The sequence below is a fragment of the Typopeltis vanoorti genome, chromosome 17 (assembly GCF_054136105.1).
Source record: "Typopeltis vanoorti isolate ZY-2024b chromosome 17, IOZ_Tvanoo_1.0, whole genome shotgun sequence".
Classification (NCBI taxonomy): Eukaryota; Metazoa; Arthropoda; class Arachnida; order Uropygi; family Thelyphonidae; genus Typopeltis; species Typopeltis vanoorti.
The window spans coordinates 92695951-92716675 of NC_143565.1; the positions used below are offsets into that span (position 1 = coordinate 92695951).

At 36.2% G+C, this 20725-nt stretch overlaps 1 protein-coding gene across 1 annotated transcript in view; it reads right to left on the minus strand.

Moving 5' to 3' along the window:
• The window catches only part of LOC150097640 (serine/threonine-protein phosphatase 4 regulatory subunit 4-like), a 296902-nt gene that overhangs the window by 99332 nt on the left and 176845 nt on the right, over positions 1-20725 (minus strand). The window contains exon 7 of the mRNA XM_090406964.1: positions 18234-18355. Within this exon, the coding sequence (XP_090263090.1) occupies positions 18234-18355 (122 nt within the window). The remainder of the gene's footprint in view (positions 1-18233; positions 18356-20725) is intronic.

Below are 20725 nucleotides of genomic sequence, written 5' to 3' on the forward strand. Positions count from 1 at the left end.
CGTTTGCAGATCAGGTAACCGGAAGATCTGATCTGTCATGTCTCACTATACTAAGTCAGAAATTAACAATTTTCCTCCAAATTAGTCTGTTATCTGTCAGGACACTAACACTTACACATCTTATATTTCAGTCTTCAAAAGGGTCTTTATATTCCTGCCCAAGCATCAAATACTTGCTTTGCTAATCTCTCGTTTCCCATTCTGCTTAAGTGACCATACCAGATTATCTCTGCTCACACACACATTCCCAAATGCTAATGATGTAAATTTCTTCAAAATATCCTCATTTATAACATGATCCTGCCATCTGTTCACTCCCCTATTGCTCAGAACTCTTATACTTGTAGTCTAGAGACCACAGGTATGAGAGTTCTGAGTTGGATTAGAAGAAAACAGAGTTTCACTTTTTTTTTCTAACCTAACTCTGAAATCAATAAGTTAAAACTGCTTTGAACAGGAAGTTTACAACTTTATTATTACTATGTCAAGTAATAGTAATAATTCATGCTTTGTATCCATGTTATTCTAATAGTTTCCAAATGTTATTTAAATTTCAGATACTTCACCGTCTATGCAATTATACATTTCAATATGTCAAGACTGGTATAGTGGTTACTCTCCCGACCCTTGGAAAATATTCATAATTATGGCACTCCTCCTCAGTTCAACTATACCGCAACAACAGACTAAACGGGGATGTAGACAGAGACAAAGTATCACTCTGTCAGATAGTTCTTGAGTAGAAACCAAGCAACACAATTTCTATCTGATTCCTGATTCTGTGATACAGTTACATGCAGTTTCCTGATCTTTTCATTATCACCAGCCTTTTAGTTCCACATATATCCTTTTGTCATATAGTTATGACAAAAGGATATACAACTGCACTAAACTTTCTAGAATATGGGAAACACTAATACTTTGCGATTCCAGTTCATATCCTAGGCTGTCAAGAGGTGCCCACTGAGGATGCCACACATAGGACTAGTCTTTCGTCCATGTGTTTCATTTTCACTTAGTTTTATGTTGCCTTTATGTGTTATATCTCATATTGTACTCCCCGACGATGTCTCAGTGACAAAATATTAGTAGAATTAAATATTTTAATCCTTTCTCAGTGCAGTTTCACTCCATTAAGCCTCTAACAAGAGTTTCTCCAAGCACTTAAGCCTTAACAGTAGATGATGATTAATCTAGTATAGATTTTTTTTTTTTTTTTGTAATGATACTAAGCCATACGTTCCAGTTTCTAGTTGTCAAACTTCATAATTTTAGTTTCCTTTCAGTGTTATTTCAGTATTACCTATATCACTGTCACAAAGCTATGACAACTTTCTTTTACATCTGCTACTATGACAACACATGCTATGGCTATATTTAGAAAAATACACCAGGTGACTGATGTAGTCAGCATTGGAAAAGAGTGCTAAGTTATAAATTGGCTTGAATGAATACTGGGAGAGAACAAAGTGAACTTGAGAATGTCAGAAAGAAAATTACAGAGAGGGATATCTCCAACTGTATGTAGTAGTTTCTGAAGCAAGATGGTCACAGTTATTTCAGATGCCCTTATTTTTAAAATACTGAACTGAAGAAATTAAAAAAAAAAAAATGCCATATTATTATCATCTGTCTAACAAATAATTCTTTGACATCTGTTTATTCCCAGAAAAGGAGCAGACAACACTCTGTAGCCAAACCTTTTAGAAACTAGTAGGAAGCTGGTCTCCACATCTCATTATCTTCAGGAATGAGTGTATTTTCATGGCACGCAAATTAAGAGGTGGTATTTCCTAATTCTATTTACTGGTATTTGTATACATGTGTGTACTCCAAGCAAATTTTGAATGATTAAAAAAACTTTCCCTTCTAAGTTTTTTTTTTTCTCGAAGGAAAAATTACTTACTTTCCTGCAACAAGGTCTCTCTCTCTCTTTATTTTTATTTTTTAAATAATATATCCACAACTGGTTGTTCAACCCATAGTAGTGTAGAGATGAGCAAAAAAGATCACAAAGAAGAAATATGGCAATACTGAATATTAAGACTTTACATCGTACTCTCCAGGAAATATAAGAAAGAACAACAGTATTCCAAAGAGATAGCTGCAGAAGGAATAAATGAAGTTGAAGAAAAATTTGTTCTGATAGTTTGGTGTTCAACTGTGAAGGAGTGTTGAATAGCTACTGTATGTGGTTAACAGATTTAGAAGAGTGGTATAATTTATTCATGACAATTCTGATAAGCATTATCTATGGCAGTGTTTCTCAAACTTTTCCTACAATGGAACACTTCACAAATCCTGAAATTTTAACAGAGCACCTTGGTTAGAGTTGAGTATCATCGGTCTTGTATTCAATGTAAAGCTAAGCACACACTATCACCGAAGCAGGCTGTCACATTGCAAAAATGTGACAATGCACACTACAGGCATGCTGGGCCACAGCGCATCACATTGACCTTGCTTGTGACTGCACGTTTCCTAGAATAGATACCTTCGTTCTTCATTTGTGCTCGGAGGTGTCGACAACCATGGGCAGCTGTCAGCCAGTGGCTGAGTCAAGGCCAATGCGTACTGATCTTAATAGCACAATCCACATGCAAAGTGAGGAGCGCCTGATTTTCAAACATGTTTGAACTTGTCGCAACATTTAAAATCATTGCAGGGGCTCATAACAATTTTGATAATTTTTCATGGAACACTTATTCACTTTCTGTGAAACACCAGTGTTCTGCGGAACATAGTGAAACGCTGATCTATGGAAACATTTGTAGAAAATGAGTCTACACGAATGAAAGAGTGAATAAGTAAGTGATAGATGATTAATCAACCTATTTTCTTCTATTCCGAGTGTCAAGTATTTTTAGGACCACTATTTCAAAAGTGAGAACAATATTCATAGCGGGAGGGACTAGTTTGTCCAGAGTTAATAGCTGTTCACCTCTGAAGTAATGCCTTGTGTGAAAGAGAAATTGTAATTTTTTGCATGTTGAAGAAGCAGTATTTGTAATAATAAGGTTATGACAAGAAATATTTGAGGTTAGATTAATCTCAAGAAGAGACACTTATGTTGTTCTGAGATTTGGGTATTGCTTAGAAGAAAAGGTTCCCCTACCACCACCACCACCACCAAGAAATTAAAATAGGTTTAAGTTAAAATTAATGACGTTATCAGAATCCCACTGAAGAATGGTCTGTAGATCACAATTTAAGCCTATAAAACTTGATATTCTGGAAGTTTGGCAATTGTGTAGTGCAAGGCAAATGCCACACTGGATTTGCAGTCAACTGAAGAATGTCACTGATATACTGGAGATGTGCTGGTCACAAAACATTATGATAAGCGCATCTTCATGTAAATCAAAGCAACTGCAGGGAAACAATACTGCGTGCAGGTTGTGAAATGGTATAAATAACACCGGATACTGTGCTCTGTTAATCAGCGTTATTCTTGTTCTTCATATGGGAAAGGCAGCAGACTTAAGCAAGTTTAACAAAAGGCCAAATTGTGATGGCCAGATGACTTGGTCAGAGCATTTCCAAGATGGCAAGGCTTGTGGGGTGCTCACAGTCAGCTATGGTGAGTACCTTCAAAAAAGTGGTCCGAAAAGGGGGGGAAACCACAAACTACTGGCAAGGTGTGAGCTGATCATGGCTTATCGATGCTCAAAGTGGGAGAACGCTATCCTAGATGGTACAAGCCAATAGAAGGGTTACTGTGGTGCAACTCGCTGGTAATTTGAATGCTGGCAAAGGGTGTAATGTGTCACAATACATATACATTGAACCCTGCTGAAAATGGGGCTGTGTAGCCTCAGGCCACTCCGAGTAACCATGCTAACCTCGATTCACCATCAAAAGTGCCTCAAATGGGCATGCAAGCATCAAAATTGGACTTTGTATGAGTGGAAGAAGGCCGTCCAGTCTGATGAATCTGTTTTTCTATTGCACCATGTGGATGGTCAGATACGTATGCATTGTTTACCACCAGGTTAGCACCAGTAAGCCTTCTCTCACCTTAAGCACTGATAAGCCACGTCCACACCTTGCCAGTAGTTTGTGGCTTTTTCCCTTTTCGGACCACTTTTTTGAAGGTACTCACCACAGCTGACTGTGAGCCCGCGTCTTGCTATCTCAGAAATGCTCTGACCAAGTCACCTGGGACCAAAACAAGTCAGTAGAGGCAGTGTAATGTTTTGGGCAATGTTCTGCTGGGAAACCCTGGTCATTCATGTGCAGGAAAAAACTATGGCACCTACCTAAACATCATTGCAGACCAGGTACATGCATTCATAACAACGTATTCCCCTCTGGTTGTGAATTCTTTCAGCAGGATAATGTGCCATGCCACAGTGCCTGGACTGTGCAAGAATGGTTCACAGAACATAAGACTTCCAGGTATTGCCCTGGCCTCCAAATTCCTCAGACATCCATGCAATTGAGCATCTGTGGTTTGTGTTGGAACAGCACATCTGGTCTGAAGCGACTCAACCACGTAACTTACAACAGTTAAAGGATTTGCTGGTTACATGTTGGTACCAGATACCACAATAAATCTGTAGAAATCTTGTAGTGTTGATGCCTTGCCAGATTAGAGCTGTTTTGGCAGCATGTGGAGGACCAACATCGTATTAGGCAGGTGGTCATAATGTTTTGGCTCTTTGGTGTATAAGGAAGTGAAAAAACATAAAATAAAGGGTAAAAGAATGGAGAATTGTGGAACAACAACATTATTCACAAAGTCTGAGGACAAATATTCATCCACCATGACATATAATAAGCATCCACAGAAAAACTGGCAACCCAGTTGCAGAAGTCACAAACACCATACAATAGAAGCCAATTTAATAGGCCTTTGTTAAATCTGATCAAATGGCTGTCTCTGGACAATGAGCATAACCACTTGGGATTCTCCCAACTGTTAATGGAATTTGCCAAAAGCTGGGTAACGCAAGAGGTTAAACAGTAATTTGACAGCAAAGATTTGTTGCCCACCTTAGGAATGGTTAATATTCCAGGCCGAAGGATAGACACCACTGGAAGAGGTGAGAATAACAAAAAGGACAACACAGGAGCATAAACCTTCAATGCAATTAAAGAAATGCTGTCAGAGCCAGGTGATCTGCTTTAATTTTTTGTCAGAAATAGATTAGAAGAATCTTGTTTAAACTAGACACAAACTGCCTAGTTCTTCTGATCTCCTTTTGACAAAAAAAAAGAGGGCATGAATGTTGTGTGTTGAGGGCAAAAGCCAAGATTATCTTTCCAAGAATTACAGGAAAAGTAAGAAGCGGAGAGAGTGATTTCTTCCATGAATATTGATTCGTTATTAGAACCATCCAAATGCAAAAGAGGTGGAAAGAGGGTTGGACAATAGTATGACTACCACTTAGTAGTTATACATGATGCAAGTTTCCCAGCTTTCAGCTATTTGCAAATCAGTTTTGGATGTGCTGATAGTTTTGCTCATACTATTTCAGGCTTAAGTATAAACAAAAAAGGAAGATGGGAATTTATTATTATTACAAGAGACCATGAGAGAGTTCAGGACTCATCGAGGGAGGTCATATCACCCACACTAGCTGGCATACCTTCCCTTAAACTCATTCACACTAGTTGCACTCCCCACTGCACTGTGAGAAAAATAAAAAAAAAATCTAGCTCCTACCCTTTTTTAACCATGAAAATTAAAGGATGTCCCTTTATTCTCTCTCCCCACCTTCCATATAATGAAAATTTTCATCACCTGATATCCTATAACACCCTTTCTGAAAGCCAAATGTGATATGCCCAGTTCTTGTACAGCTTTGGCACACACTTCTTGGAGAACCAAGGCTTAGATAAGAGACAAGAATTTAAAGTAGAACGGGGAATAAATGTTTCCATATTACTAAGAATTGCTTCAGTGATATTTTTGGTACAATCTTTGAAACATAAAACTGAAAACAATAATATCCAATTAAGGATATGAGTAAATAAGTGAAGGATCAATTTCACTTGACTTTCTTATAATGCAAAACAACATGTGGATAAGAGCAACTGCATAGATATTGTTCCATGGAAGAAAAAATCAACACTAAGTATGGTCTCTATTGCCCAGAGCAACAACATCCACAGCATATTTAGAAGGGTCACATGTAATCTAAGATTCTAAGATGTAATCTCTCTGTCATGGTATCTCAAAGTGAATATATGCACAAATGCTACCTTTGAGATGACAAGAGTGAAAGAATGTGTAATTGGGATAACTGATCAGTTTGAGTTTCTATTAAGAAAGTATGTGTGGTTTTGCAGAATGAAGGTAGAAATGAACATTGTTGAGGGTGAAATTAAGACTGTATATATATATATATATATATATATATATATATATATATATAAATGCAAAGCGAATCTGGAAAGCTTTGGAAGATTTGCTTCAATTTGTATGTAATCTATTTCTTTTTGATTGACTTTTGCAGATGTTGTTTCAAGGTGAGGTGAAATTGGTAGGAACATGAAATATACAGCAATGGATTTCTTACTCAACCCTACACATGGAGAATTTCATCCAACTTCTCTTCAAATTCTGGCCTTGTTTGTGTCCTCCACATACATGACTTGGACTTCCTCCCCAGAAAAACCTAGAAGAATAATGACAGGATTATTTGCTAACAAACCAAGAATCCCCCTCCCCCAAAGGATTACTATTAGGATCAGTCCAGTATGCTATCCAGTGTGCATGTCATAACTGTTTTAAAGCTGTATCCTCAAACAAAAGAATACTAGAACTCTGTGATGTCTAATGTGATTAGGGTGATCATTGTGGGTGATTTTAATTATGGAAATATAGACTGGAATGAAGAGATAGCAACTGGAAGTAAAGAAAATGAGTTTCTTGAGTTTTTGAGGGATAACTACCTCAGACAGTATGTAACAGAGGGCACAAGAGGATTAAGGGTCTTGGATTTGGTCATCTCATCGGAGGATGTAATTATCAATGAGGTATCAAATCATCCACCAATTGGTGAAAGTGACCATGAGGTGATTACTTGGGTGGTTGCCAGCAGTGCAAGGACCCCTGTGAAAAAAGGGTATATGTGGAACTACAAGGGGGGTGATTATGAAGAGCTCAGGAGACAGCTTGCAGGTGTAGCATGGAATGAGGAGTTAGCTGGAAAAGAGATCAATGCAGCTTGGGGGATTTTCAAAAAATATTTAGTGGATGCAATGTCTAAATGTATACCATGGGTGAGAAGGTTAAATAAGGTAGGTGTGAGATGGACGAATAAAGAGATTAAGCATGCAATACAGAGAAAAAGGGCATTGTGGAGGCAGCATAAGAGAAGTGGAAGTAACCAATTTCATGAGGTCTACAAAGGCCAGGCAAGGAGGGTGACTTGGTTGGCGAGAGTAGCTAAAGAGAGGTATGAACAGCAGTTAGCTAATGAAGCTAAAAAGAATCCTAGGGAGTTCTTTCGATATGTAGCCAGCAAAAGAAAGAATGATTATGGAAGGATGACATTGATTGGAGGAAATGGTATAAAGACAGCTGTTGCAGAATGTGTGGTGGAGATACTTAATGAGCAGTTCATAAAGATCTTTCAATCTTTTGAATGTGACTTCATGGAGAGATTAAGAGCAGTTGATGATGGGGAGGAGAGACTGACTGTAAGTGAGCAAGAGGTGTTTGGGGAGTTGAGTAAACTAGATGTAAATAAGGCTGTGGGACTTGATAATATATCACCGCGTATTCTGAAGGAATGTGCCAGAGAGTTGACACCTGCCTTGACATATTTTTTTAATACGAGTCTTGCACTTGGTCAAGTCCCTAAAGAGTGGAAAGAGGGCAAGATTGTGCCACTTCATAAAGGAGGTGATCGAACTCAAGCATCAAACTATAGGCCTATCTGTGTGAGTGTCAGGTGTTGTGGTTAAGTTGTTGGAGAAGCTTGTGAGAACTAGGATCCAGAGTTGGGTGTTGACAACAATGGTATAACCTTTGATGGACAGCATGGATTTGCTAAAGGGAGGTTGTGTTTTAGTAATCTACTTACTTATTACAATAAAGTGACTGCTTCCTTGGACAGAGGAGAAGGATACACAGTAATATACTTGGATTTCGCAAAAGCTTTTGATAGAGTACCTCATGATAAGTTGACAGTCAAACTATAGCAGATGGGGTTGGATATTAGATTAGTGCATTGGAGTGGAGACTGGCTATCTGATAGGTATCAACAAGTTGTGTATGGGGGTGCAATATCCAGGAAAAGGAAAGTCACTAGTGGAGTGCCTCAGGGATCTGTTTTAGGGCCATTACTATTTAACTTGTATATTAATGATATTGGCGAAGATTTGGATGGAGATATTCAGTTGTTTGCAGATGATGCAAAGTTGGGACGAACCATAAAGAGTAGTGAAGATGTTGTGGCCTTGCAAGAAGACTTGAATAAATTGAGTGATTGGGCAAGCAAATGGGGATGTGAGTTCAATGTTGCAAAATGTAAGGTTTTAAAATTTGGAAAACAAAGATGGGATGCAGAATTTATGCTTGGTGAGAATATATTGTTGGAAGTAGAGGAAATAAGAGATCTGGGAGTGATAGTGGATAAGGATCTAAAATTTAGGGGACACATCGCCAAAATGGTGAAGACAACACAAAGACTTCTGGGAATGATGAGGAGGACACTGACATGTAGAAGTAGGGAGATTCTTGTTCCATTGCATAAGGCTTTGATTAGGCCACACATGGACTATTGTGCCCAGATTTGGTCACCTGGTTTTCAGAAGGATGAAGAGATGTTGGAAAGGGTCCAAAGGCGACTGACTAAGGTAGTTTCTGATCTCTGGAATGTCGAGTATGAGGAAAGATTGAAAAGATGTAATTTGCAGAGTCTAGTGGAGAGAAGGAAGAGGGGAGATATGATAGAGACCTACAAGTTGGTAAGGGGTTGTTATAGGATCAATGGTGGAGAAGTTCTACAGAGAATAGTGGGAGATCAGGGGAGAACCAGAGGTCATCCCTGGAAACTGTATGAAGAGGGTGTGAGTAGGGGAGTGAGAGGCAAGTTTTTTTCGTGCAGAGTTGTGAATGATTGGAATGCCTTGCCTGAGAGTGTGGTGTCTGCAAGGAGTTTGAATGTGTTTAAGACCCGGTATGATGAGATGTGTGTGTGAGATAAAAGGACCTCCTAGATGAGTCTTTGACTCCATGAGGTCTTGTTTAATAATAATAATAATAATAATAATAATGTAATTCTGAAGACATCACTCATATTGCAAGTAGGAAAAAATGAGGAAAAGAAATAACCTGAGATTTTCTCTGGAATCAAAGCATGGTTTTTGGCCACTTCAAGCTTTCAATAAGAGAAGTGTTGGTGAAACTAATCTATCACCTAGTGGTGTGCAGTAATCTATCACCTAGTGGTGTTGGTTTAGCATTTCCTCTGAGGGGCCTAGGTGCAAAACCTCAATCCTTGACTATGTTAGTTCAATCAAAGTTTCCTCCAGCTTGACAGTCCAATGCTTCTTTGCTGAAGGATATCTAGGGCTATTAATGGGACCCACCAACATGAAGTGTAAGCGGTGGATTTTGTTTCTGCAAACTGACAGACTTCATTGAAGTTCAGCATGTTTCATAGAGTGGTGGGCAAGAACATCAGTTCTATGAGCATTTTAGACTTCTGTGGTTTAAGCCCTAGTGGAGTGTAATTATGCAACATGCCTGGATATTTGCCTAGTTAGGTAAATTTTATATATATTTCAAACAACTTTCTAAAACAAATGTTACTATTTCATCTGTTATACATATCATTTGAAGTTGTACACCACTTTTTTCTGTTAATGGAGTTTTCTAAATGACTAATGCTTATTACCTTTTATAAGTTTTAAAATAGCTTTCTTAAAAGAAAAGACAAAAAATAAATTTAGTGCATATAACAGGTGAATTCAAACAATACATAGCAAAAACAAAAGAAATTTAAATAAGCAGATAAACTAAGAGCATGTGAGACAAAACAATTACAGCTGCTGTCAGTGATTAACTTACCATCATCATTTCCAAATATATATAGAATGCATAAGGAAAGAAATAAAATATAAAAAAAAAAAGCAGTGCAAAAATATGTGCAAATTATGTTTAAATAATAATAGCAATCAAATATTGCAAAGCAGTAGCAAAATGCTTGTATAAACTTTTTACTAACAAAAGATTTCAAAAAAAATTTAGATAAAAATTAGAGTTGCTTAGCAATCCAATACTTTTATAATAGATTTTCCAATATTCATATGTTAAAAATTTTCAACATATGTTAAAAAGTTCTTAAATTTTTTGTTAAAAAAACAATAGGCATAAGGATATCAAATATAAAGTAAACAGCCATGCAAAAATTTACCTTAAATAGGGAGAAAATCTTTTCAGGACAATTAGCAAGTAAACATTTAAGTTTGTGAGTTAACAGAAATTAAAAAAAAAAATTACACAAAAATGTAAAATAAGATTTTTACATATAGTGTTTACATAGGATAAAATACATAGATTTACATGTAAAAAAAGACCAGATTTTTTAAAAATATACACTTACTAATAATTATTCTGAGTTGAAAAATATGTATTAAAACAATTCAGTTTATGAATTATTACTGAAGAACAGATAATACTATATATCAGAATATTTTATATTGTATTTACATATGTTTATTTATGTATTATGTATATTTATGTTGCAGCTATATTTTAACCAATAAGTATTTTTGAGGAAAAAATAATTAACAGAGAAAAAAAATAGCGGTTTTAGTTCATGAAACAGAAACTGAAAACAGAATAAAAATTTCAATATCCTGTTATATAAATAAATATATTGTTTTTTTAAAAAAAAAAAGTGAAACATCTTGTTAATTCTATGAAAATAATCTTTTAAATGATTTAAGTATAGTCATTAACAACTATTAATTGCTTGTTTGGTTTGAAAAAGATTAAAAAAAATTGAATTATTTTTTTTTAATCAGATAATTGAATATTTGCATATGCAAATATTCAAAAATACTTTCTTCCTATGTTGAAACAGCTGTAATATGATAAGTGTGAAACTCAGAATGAAAAAATGGTCAGAATACACATTGATATCACTATATATATAATTCCCAGCCTTTTATGTAAGACTTTTATACCACCATACTTCAGCATTTCTGGTCGAATATCATCTACTCCTGCTGCCTTTCCACATTTCAAGCCTTTGATGGCTTTTTCTATTTCAAGTATGGATATGTATTCCTGACTGTATGCCTGTTGAGTGCTTTTTTACCACTGTGCTATCACTGCTTGTTTCATTTAGCAATTTTTCGAAGTAATTACTCCATACTTCAAGGATATCTTTTTCTCCTGTTTTCATGTCACCTTTATCATCTCTAACTCCTTTTACAGCAACCTTTCCTCCATTTCTAAGCTTCTTCAACAACCTCCAGAATATCTTATCACCTTCTTGATATTTATTTTCTATGTTCTTGCCAAAGTCCTCCCATGACTTTTGTTTAGCTAGTTTTACACAATGATGTTTCGCTTTCTTACATTTGTCTCTGTATTCTCTAAGAGCAAAAGCTGACTGCCAGGAACTTTTGATATGATTTCTTCTTTTCCTTCACTACCTCTTTAACTTCCTGTGTCCACCATGGAGTCCTGATTTTTCTATCATTGCAGGCAACCTCACCACATGCCTCTCTGGCTGAATCAATCATGGTTTTCTTCAAGGGTTGCCATTGAAAATCTCCAAGATTTGGTTCCTGTTGTCAAACTCTCATTTTTTCTTCAATAATATTTGTGTATGTTAGTCTACAGTTCACATCTGAGAGTTGCTCAACTTTTATTCGCTTTAAAACTTTCTTACATGTTATTCTTTTCAATATGAAATTCAATTTTATCCTGCCAAGACTAAATAGTGATCACTTCCAATTTCATGTATGCTCTGGTGTCCTGCACCAGGGAGAAAACATCACTATCAACAATAACATAGTCAATGAGACTTTTCTTATTCCTTGCCTCTTCTCTTCATGTGAATTTGTGCACATTTTTATGTTGGAACATGGTGTTAGTAATAACCAGTCCATGTCCTGAGCAGAAATCCAACAGATACTTGCCATTATTATTAGCTTTGCTCTTTTCTCCAAATTTTCCCAAAATATTTTTGTATGTCTCATAATCATTTCCTACTCTGCTATTTAGATCCCCAACAAGGACCAACTTTTCCTTTTTCATTGTGTCAGTTGCTTTTTCTAAAGCCTCAAAAAATTCCTCCACTTCTACCTTAGGAGAACCTTCTGTGGGACCATCGGCACAAATAAGTCTCATTGTCCAGTTCCCCATTCTGATATTTGCCCACATCACTCTACTTGAAATTGCCTACCATTCAAGAAGATTAGCCTCGTATTTTGTGTTGAATACTATGGCTACTCCTTCTTTTCCTTGATTGTCATTGCCTGAATATAACATTTTGTATTTATTGCTCAGAAAGATCTCACCAGTTTTTGTCTTTTTTTTTGTTTCAGTCATCCCTATTATGTCGATCTGCCTCAGCTAGCTCCATTTCTTTATATTGATAGTACCGATCTTTAACTCTGGTGATGTTGAGTTGGGGTGTGTTTTCAGATTTGTTCCATTAGCTGACTTTTCGCTGTTCACCCTGGTTCCCTGGTGAAACAACGGGGGCCTTGTTTAACCGGGCGACGCCCCAGCCGGCATGAAATTTTGTCATGTTGTACCATCATTTTTTATTTTGGTTTAACCAATAAGAATACAATTTGGTCGGCTAAATCCCAAATTGCCAGCCCATCCTCGTTCGTTCAGTATCCAGGTAGATACCCAACAGGGTGCACCATGAGAAGGCGAGGATTGGACATTAGGTCAGAAGCCCTGGTCAGTTCTCTGCATTCCTTTAAAGGCTATGTGGGGGTCTCCTCTCAGTTACACAGCTTTGACCCTTAAAAATAAATATATTGGAAATAATTTTGGAGATTCGCAACAATTTAAAAATCTCGCAGACGAACTGCATGGCCTAGAAGAAGGGTAGGCAACCTTTTTAACTGTATGTGCCAAAATTGGCAAATCTTTTATGCAAAATTTTCTCACGTGCCAACTGAAATTTTGGGGAACATTATTATTTGGTGTGTTTTAAGTATTGGGAGAACCTTGACAAATAATCAAAAATCACACTAGAGCGCTAAAATCAAAGAATATTGTAAGAGTCATAATTGTAAGTCATGTAAGATTGAATGAATGTAAAAATTAGTGACAGAATTTACTTAAAAGTCTTTCTACCCTGTTGATAGTATGGATATTTTTTATATGCCTTTAAGTGTAATTCTAGCTGCCATATACAGCCACACAATTTAAAGATGCAAATTTTAACATCAGCAAAAGAGTAAACAATTCTGAATTTTTTTGTTTTTTTTATAAAGATCAATCAGACATAAGTTTTTTTCTCAAGTTTTTTCAATATATTACAGTACATAATCTCATAATCGTTTTACTTAACTAAAGCACAATAAAATAAAATAAAATTAAAGATATTCTTTTATTAATTCTTAATCCCTTATGAATAATATATAAAAATTACAGATAAAATAAAAGGTTATTTTATCTACATAATATATTCAACAAAAGTTAATCTTTACCATTTTTTAGCAGAAAACATCAAACAAAAACTAGAGAAAGAAAAATAGTGGACACTTTAATTTTTTAGCATAAATGAGACTTATGCTGCTGCATCACTGATGACAGATAATTCATATCAGGTTTATATTTTGTAACCTTTGGAGATATACATGCACTACTACTTTCATCTGTAAGGCTACTCCTATTGCAAGAATTAGCAAAGTTCATCACTGATAACAATGATTTACAAGATTATGGATCGTAATGCTGTTGTAAGGGGTTTTTAAACATACAAGTTTCTGGAATAGTATTCCTAGTCCTTAGTACCTTGTTTTCTGCACTTCTCTCTGTTACTCCTGTCTATAATCGCTCCTTTTCAATATTTTCCAAGTCAATTCTGAGGTCAACAAATTTCTGATTCCAAATTGAGCTACTTTGAAAATCAATCCACTGCATTTCAAAATCATCCATAGTTATCCACGAAAACATCTGCAAGTTTAATTCATTCAATTTTATAATGTCTGGAAACTTAATGAATTTTGCAGTTCTCTTCTATTCTCTGAACTTAACAAATCCTAGAGAGAACTGCTCAACAGTTGACACAATGCCATTTAAAAATAGCTTTTGAAGACATTGGCGGTCTGTTTTGTCATCCTTTTGGAGATCATTGATGCATTTCTTTAGGTATGGAATATATCTAAATCTCTGATTGTCTACATCCCTCTTAAAAACTCCTAGTTTCATTTCAAATGCCTTTATGTCATCAAACATAACATCAAGAGTCTTACCAAAGCCCTATAGTTTAAAGTTCAAGTCATTTAAATGTTTGCAAAAATCTACAAAAAAACATCAGTTTACAAATCCACACATGCATTTCTTTATATAAGACATTTGTTAATTAGTCAAAAAGAGATTTATCTCATCACATGCAGAAATGTAATTAACAACTTTGGTTACTGTTTGCATCACTTCCTGAAGTTCCTTCCCATCAGCTTTATCGCATAAAGTCTCCTCAGGTATGATGCAATGAAAATTTATCAGTGGATGACCAGCATATTTTGCAAACAGATTTACAAATCCTGCTTCCTTACCAGTCATGCTGGGTGCACCATCTGTTGTGATGGATACCACTTTTGAAATATCAATTTACCAAATAGATAATTTGTTCATAACTGCTTTACATATTTCAATCCCAGTGGTATGCTCAGGTAGTGTTACAAGATTAATCAAATCCTCACATATTTCGTCAACTCTACAAATTGAGCAAAGATTGCTAGCCTAGCTGACGATGTAATGTCTGTGCTCTCATTAACACAAATAGAAAAGAACTTACATGAAGTCAAATCTTTTGTTAATTGTTCTGCTATGATTCACAGAAATGCTATATTCCTTTACAACTTAAGTATCATATCCTTAACTGTTTTTCTACTCACAAACAAATTTTTAATGCACTGAATAATTTTTACCTTTTCTGAGAGACTGTCAAAAAGGAAAGGAGCATATCTTCTTTAATATACTCCCTATCACTGAGTAGTTTTCCGTGTTGCCCAATAACTTTTGAACCCTAAAAACTAACTGCAACTAAATTGGAACTAAGCCTACCTGAAATAAATTTCAAAGTGTCGGACTGTTTATTTTTTTTTTGTCTTGCTCAGGTAACGAGAATTTAATTTTCTTTTTTCTTGCTCACTTTTATTGCTTAAGTTCTTATGAACAGTTTCAAAATGTCTCTTTACAGAAGAAGTCCTACAAACAACTGATCTGGAGCATAAAATGCATAATGCTTCATTATCTTTCTTAATCATATCAAAATTTTCAGCCAGGTATTCTTTAACCACCTTACCGGCCATTATGGATCAAATACGCATCCTCATACGCTTCATATCCATCATATATTTCAATGTAATATCAATGGTATTACAATTTTAATATGCACTTTGCATCCATGATAAACTTGACGTCTATAGACGTCTTGGCCAGTAGCTGGTTAAATTTTCTAATATCCTCGTCATTTGAATATCTGTTTCTTTGCTGGTGGTTATGACATTAAATACTTCCAATCCATATTTTAATGACTTACAATTTAATTAAATCCAAATCTGCATATACAGGGTGGTTCAAAATTCCACATACAAACTTTGAGAGGAGGTGGAGAACATCAAAATCAACCATATTCACATAGGAAAGCATGACCGGAAATGCCACTGGAAGGTACTAACAGGGACACAAAGATACAGAAATAAAACAAGGCAGTAAGTAGTGTAAAAAACTTTATTAGGCGTAACTGAACAGATCAATAGTAGTTGGGTATATATGGTTTCACATCAGGTGCTCAAAGTTACTACCATTAGCAGCGATGCATGCCTGACACTGACGACGCATTGATTGCCGTACATTTTCAAAAATACCTCGAGTTTCCAGGATATTAGCAGTGGCGATACCAATTCTTGCCACGAGGTCCAGTCAGAGGCAACAGCCATTTCATACACCATGGCTTTAAGGCCCCCCCCCCCACACACACAGAAAGAAATCAATGCTCAATAAATCAGGTGAGCGTGGGGCCATGCGACGGTCCACCACGCCCAATCCATTGAGCCCCAATGGACCTGTCCAAATTATGATGCACAGAAATGCCCAAACGGGCTGGAGCACCGTCGTGTTGGAACCATATCTGCCAATGCACAATCATTGGAACATTGTTCAGTAAATAAATCTGGCAAAACTTCTTCCAGAAAGGTCCGACACTTCTGGGAGTCCAGTCAGGGTGGTAACAGGTATAGGCTGACTAAACAGTTAGCGATGATACCTACCCATACATTAATGGTGAAGCGTTGTTGTGCAGCATGTAGGTTCTCATGGGCCCACACATAAGCATTGTGGTGATTGAAGACCCCTTTGCAGGTAAATGAAGCTTCATCCATGACAAAACACAAGTTGGAAAATCTAGGTCTAAGGCACTTTTCTGCAGAAACCACTGTGCGAATTCCACACATCGAGAATAATCTTCAGCCATCAGAAACTGGACCCATTGCAGATAAAATGGATGTAAGGACTCAGAGTACAAAACGTGCAATACACTGGATCGAGATACTCCTATAGCAGAGGCAACGGCATGTTTGCTTGTCTCTGGATTATTGTCCATCGCATGCAACACCTCCTCTTCCATGGCGGGATTTCACGTTGATCGTGGTTGCCCACTATCTTACCTGCGATCCCTGAATGATCCATAGTCTCACAAATTTTGATACAAATGCACAAACATTTGGTGATGCAGTACACATCTGTTTGGGTACCTTTCACGATACATTTGTACAGCAGCTTGTCCATTACCATCAGCTAACCCGTAAACGAGGTGCATGTCTGCCATCTCAGTGTTCGTAAAATGGCACATGTTCTTCGTACGAATAAGCTTGAATGAGGAAGCCCCTGGAGCGCTGGCAAACAGTGCCACCTATCACTTTCGGGTGGCGTTTCCGGTCATGCTTTCCTATGTGAATACGATTGATTTTGATGTTCTCTACCTCCCCTCAAAGTTTGTACGTGGAATTTTGAACCACCCTGTATACACACTTTAGAAAACCGATAAATTCCTTACGAAACATGAAAAAATACATAAAATAATGGTAAAGGAGTCACGCCAAGTCTGGCTGCTTGGCGAATGATGCAATAACGGGACAAAACATGTACGTCAGCATATTGTGGAGATAGATGGCTTGGAAATAGGAAGTTTGTTTATATTCTTATTACTTCTTATTACAAAAACAGTTGATAGTGTTTGTTTCTTTATTGCATTTTTATTTGGTATTGCTCTACTTAATAAAATTGTTTTTTTGATATTTCTAGGCCACCCCTGGCCTAGAAATATCGAAAAAATTAAGAACAAGTTGGGTATGTCATGAATGCATAAAATATATGTAGATAGTAGGCTATTTTATCATTCACTACTATAAAATATGCACAAATCTATTGTAAAAAGTTAAGATTTATCAAAACTTATGCACACTTACAGACCATATAAGGAAAGATTAACAAAACAAGTGTTCTCTGCCAGGTTGGCAGGAAAAAGACCCAGAGGAAGACCAAGATATAGGTGGATTGATACAGTAAGAAGTGTCTTAGAAGACAGAAATATAAGATCTGACAATATTGGAGTCTTGACAGGTAACAGATTGATTTGGGGGAAAATTGTAGATAGGAAGTTAGTAATGATGTAAATTTTTCATGTAGTACTATCATATCCTGTACACCCCTTGAGGGTATTATCAGGAATTTGATGATGATGATAATTAGTATAATAGAAACTTATCAAACATTCTTTGTATATAAGAAATATGATTATTGCTATCACGTTATCTACATGGGTTTAGTTGTCTGCTCAATAAATGTCTAAACTAATCTGATGCTTGATGCTTTCTATAATGTATAGCAATATAGATGTATTATTTTGTGGATTGTACAATATTAATAAGTCAAGTACAAAGACATAATCTGTAGCTTACATTGGAAAAATTGCTACTTCTCATTTAAATTAATTTTATTTAGTACATTAAAAATAAAATTCTCTGTAGAGAGTATTAATAATAAATAACACAGTTCAAAAATTACCTACCATCATCCAGCATGGGCAACATTTGTACAACTGTTTCAATTCCAGCCAATCGTACAAAACTTTCTTCATCATTGGCAAGTTCTACTAATTCAGGAAGAATGGCACTCTTTGTTGCTTCAAGTCTGTTATTAAAATACAAGGAAAAGTAAGCATTTTAGGCCTATAAACATAAACAAAACTAGAAATAACATATTCAAAACTTCTGATGTTTACAAACCACTAATTTGGAAATAAAATGCCATACTAATTACAAATAATCCCATGAACAAAACAATATAACAAAAAAATTCTTAATTTTCATGAAATCCAGAAATATAAATTCAACATTTCATGAAAATGAAATTCAAATTGCAAACAGTGACTAGAACAGTTTGATATTTGTGAACCGATACTGAGCTGCACTGAAAATAATGTGTGTGCATGTGCTTTACTGAACACTTAATATGCAAAAAACAATGGATTTAGAGAAGAGGGCACTAGCGTTGTCCTTAAAAGTGGCTGTTTAATCTTGACTATTATTACGTGATATTGTTTCAAAAGAGTTCTATGTTTATGGCACTGATGCATATGAGAAAAATGGCAGCCAAGACTGATGTCAAATGATATTAATATGCAAGATTTAGTGCGCTGTAGCATGTGCTTAATGTATTTAGTGCAGAGAGTGAATAGTTTATGGTAGAGAGTGAGAATGGTGTGTGTGTCAGAAATGTTAAATAAGTGAGTGCAAGAAATGCGAGTCATGTCAAGAGTGGAAGAATAAAGTGACTGATATTAAGGATGTAAGGCAAGATTGTGAAAGTGCTGTGGAGAATGTATGTAGAAGCAGTGAATGATAGCGTGCAAAATAAGAGAGTTTGAGAAAAATGAACGAAAGTAACGCGGACAATGAGGTGGCAGTGTGGAGAGAAATATCATGCTTATAAGGACTCCTTCACAAGATAAAACATAAGCTCGAGTGATTGGAGAAACAATTGGCATGTGGTATAGCAGGAGGGAGAATGAAAGAAAGGGTGAACAGGAAAGTATAAAGGTGCAAGAAACTGGGAGAAATGAGCACTCTCATTTCTCCCGGAGGACATGTATGAGAAGACAGAATTGAGAAGGGCTGTGATTGCTAATGAGTCAATGAGAAGACTGTGCAGGAGGAATGGTGTGCCATTTATAGATATGTGGAATAAATTTGATGAATGAAAGGGATTTGTATATATATATGGTGAACATTCAAGCATTTGAAGTTCAGATATTTGGAAAAAGTGTTGTTCAGCGAGAGTTTGGAAGTGCAAAATCAGGGAAACTAGAGATATCAGGGAGGAAGTAAAACATGTATCTAGCCACAACTGAGACAAACGAGTGAGAAGTGAGTGTAGGAATGTATAGAAATAACCACCCACGAGATAGATGAGTATGCGAGCTGAAATGACTGTGAAGAGCTGGGTACAGTTTTCCAGGTTTTGAATCCAAATAGGTAGGACATTATGTAAGGATAATTGTGGGCCAAAGGGGATATTGAAATGCATGTATACGAATGTCTAAGTATCAGAAATAAAGGAGAGAAGAATTTTTGGCGATGGTCAGTTCAAGTTGGCCACAAATTGCAGTTTTCCAGGTTTTGAATCCAAATAGGTAGGACATTATGTAAGGATAATTGTGGGCCAAAGGGGATATTGAAATGCATGTATACGAATGTCTAAGTATCAGAAATAAAGGAGAGAAGAATTTTTGGCGATGGTCAGTTCAAGTTGGCCACAAATTATTGACATCAGCAAGAAGTGATAGACAGAGAATGATGTAGTTACAGTGAAAGAATAACAAATATTGTACTTTCAGAGAAGGTAGAGGAAATAGGGCAGGAGGAGATTATTAATAATGATAGCTGAATAACTTCAACCAACCTAAATAGAAGTTAAGCAAGATTGTGTATCTGAGGGAAAGGGTTGATTTGAAGATGTCTAGTGTGAGCTAAGGGTGAATGCCATGAAAGAGACACCAATAGGACAAAATATATTGTTGATAGCAGCCAGAGGAAGATGTGGATGATATGCATCAATAAGTTAGTGCAATGAATGGAGGCTGAGCAATTATCATGTGAGACTTTTACTATGGGGATATAAAGTGAAAGGAGGAAAGAAAACATGGAAAGATGAAAACAGAATTTATACAGTTACTAAGAGATAATTACCGAAACAGCATGAGATAGAGGGAAGCAGGGGTTTGAGAGTGTTGGATTTGGTAATAGCATCAGAAGATCTATCTATTACTACAATAGCAATTCCACCTCCAATCAGAGAAAGTGACCAGGCGGTTCTCGGAGGTTGCTCAATATGTGGAATTTTCAGTCACGAAAGGGTTTATGTGGAACTAGAGGTGATTGTAAAATCGAACAACCAAAAGTCTGAATTTGTACTAACTGTTGTTTCCAAATCATTATAATCATTCCTTATGTCACTAGATGTCGCCCTTATATTATTACAAACTATTGGGGAGATGCCGAG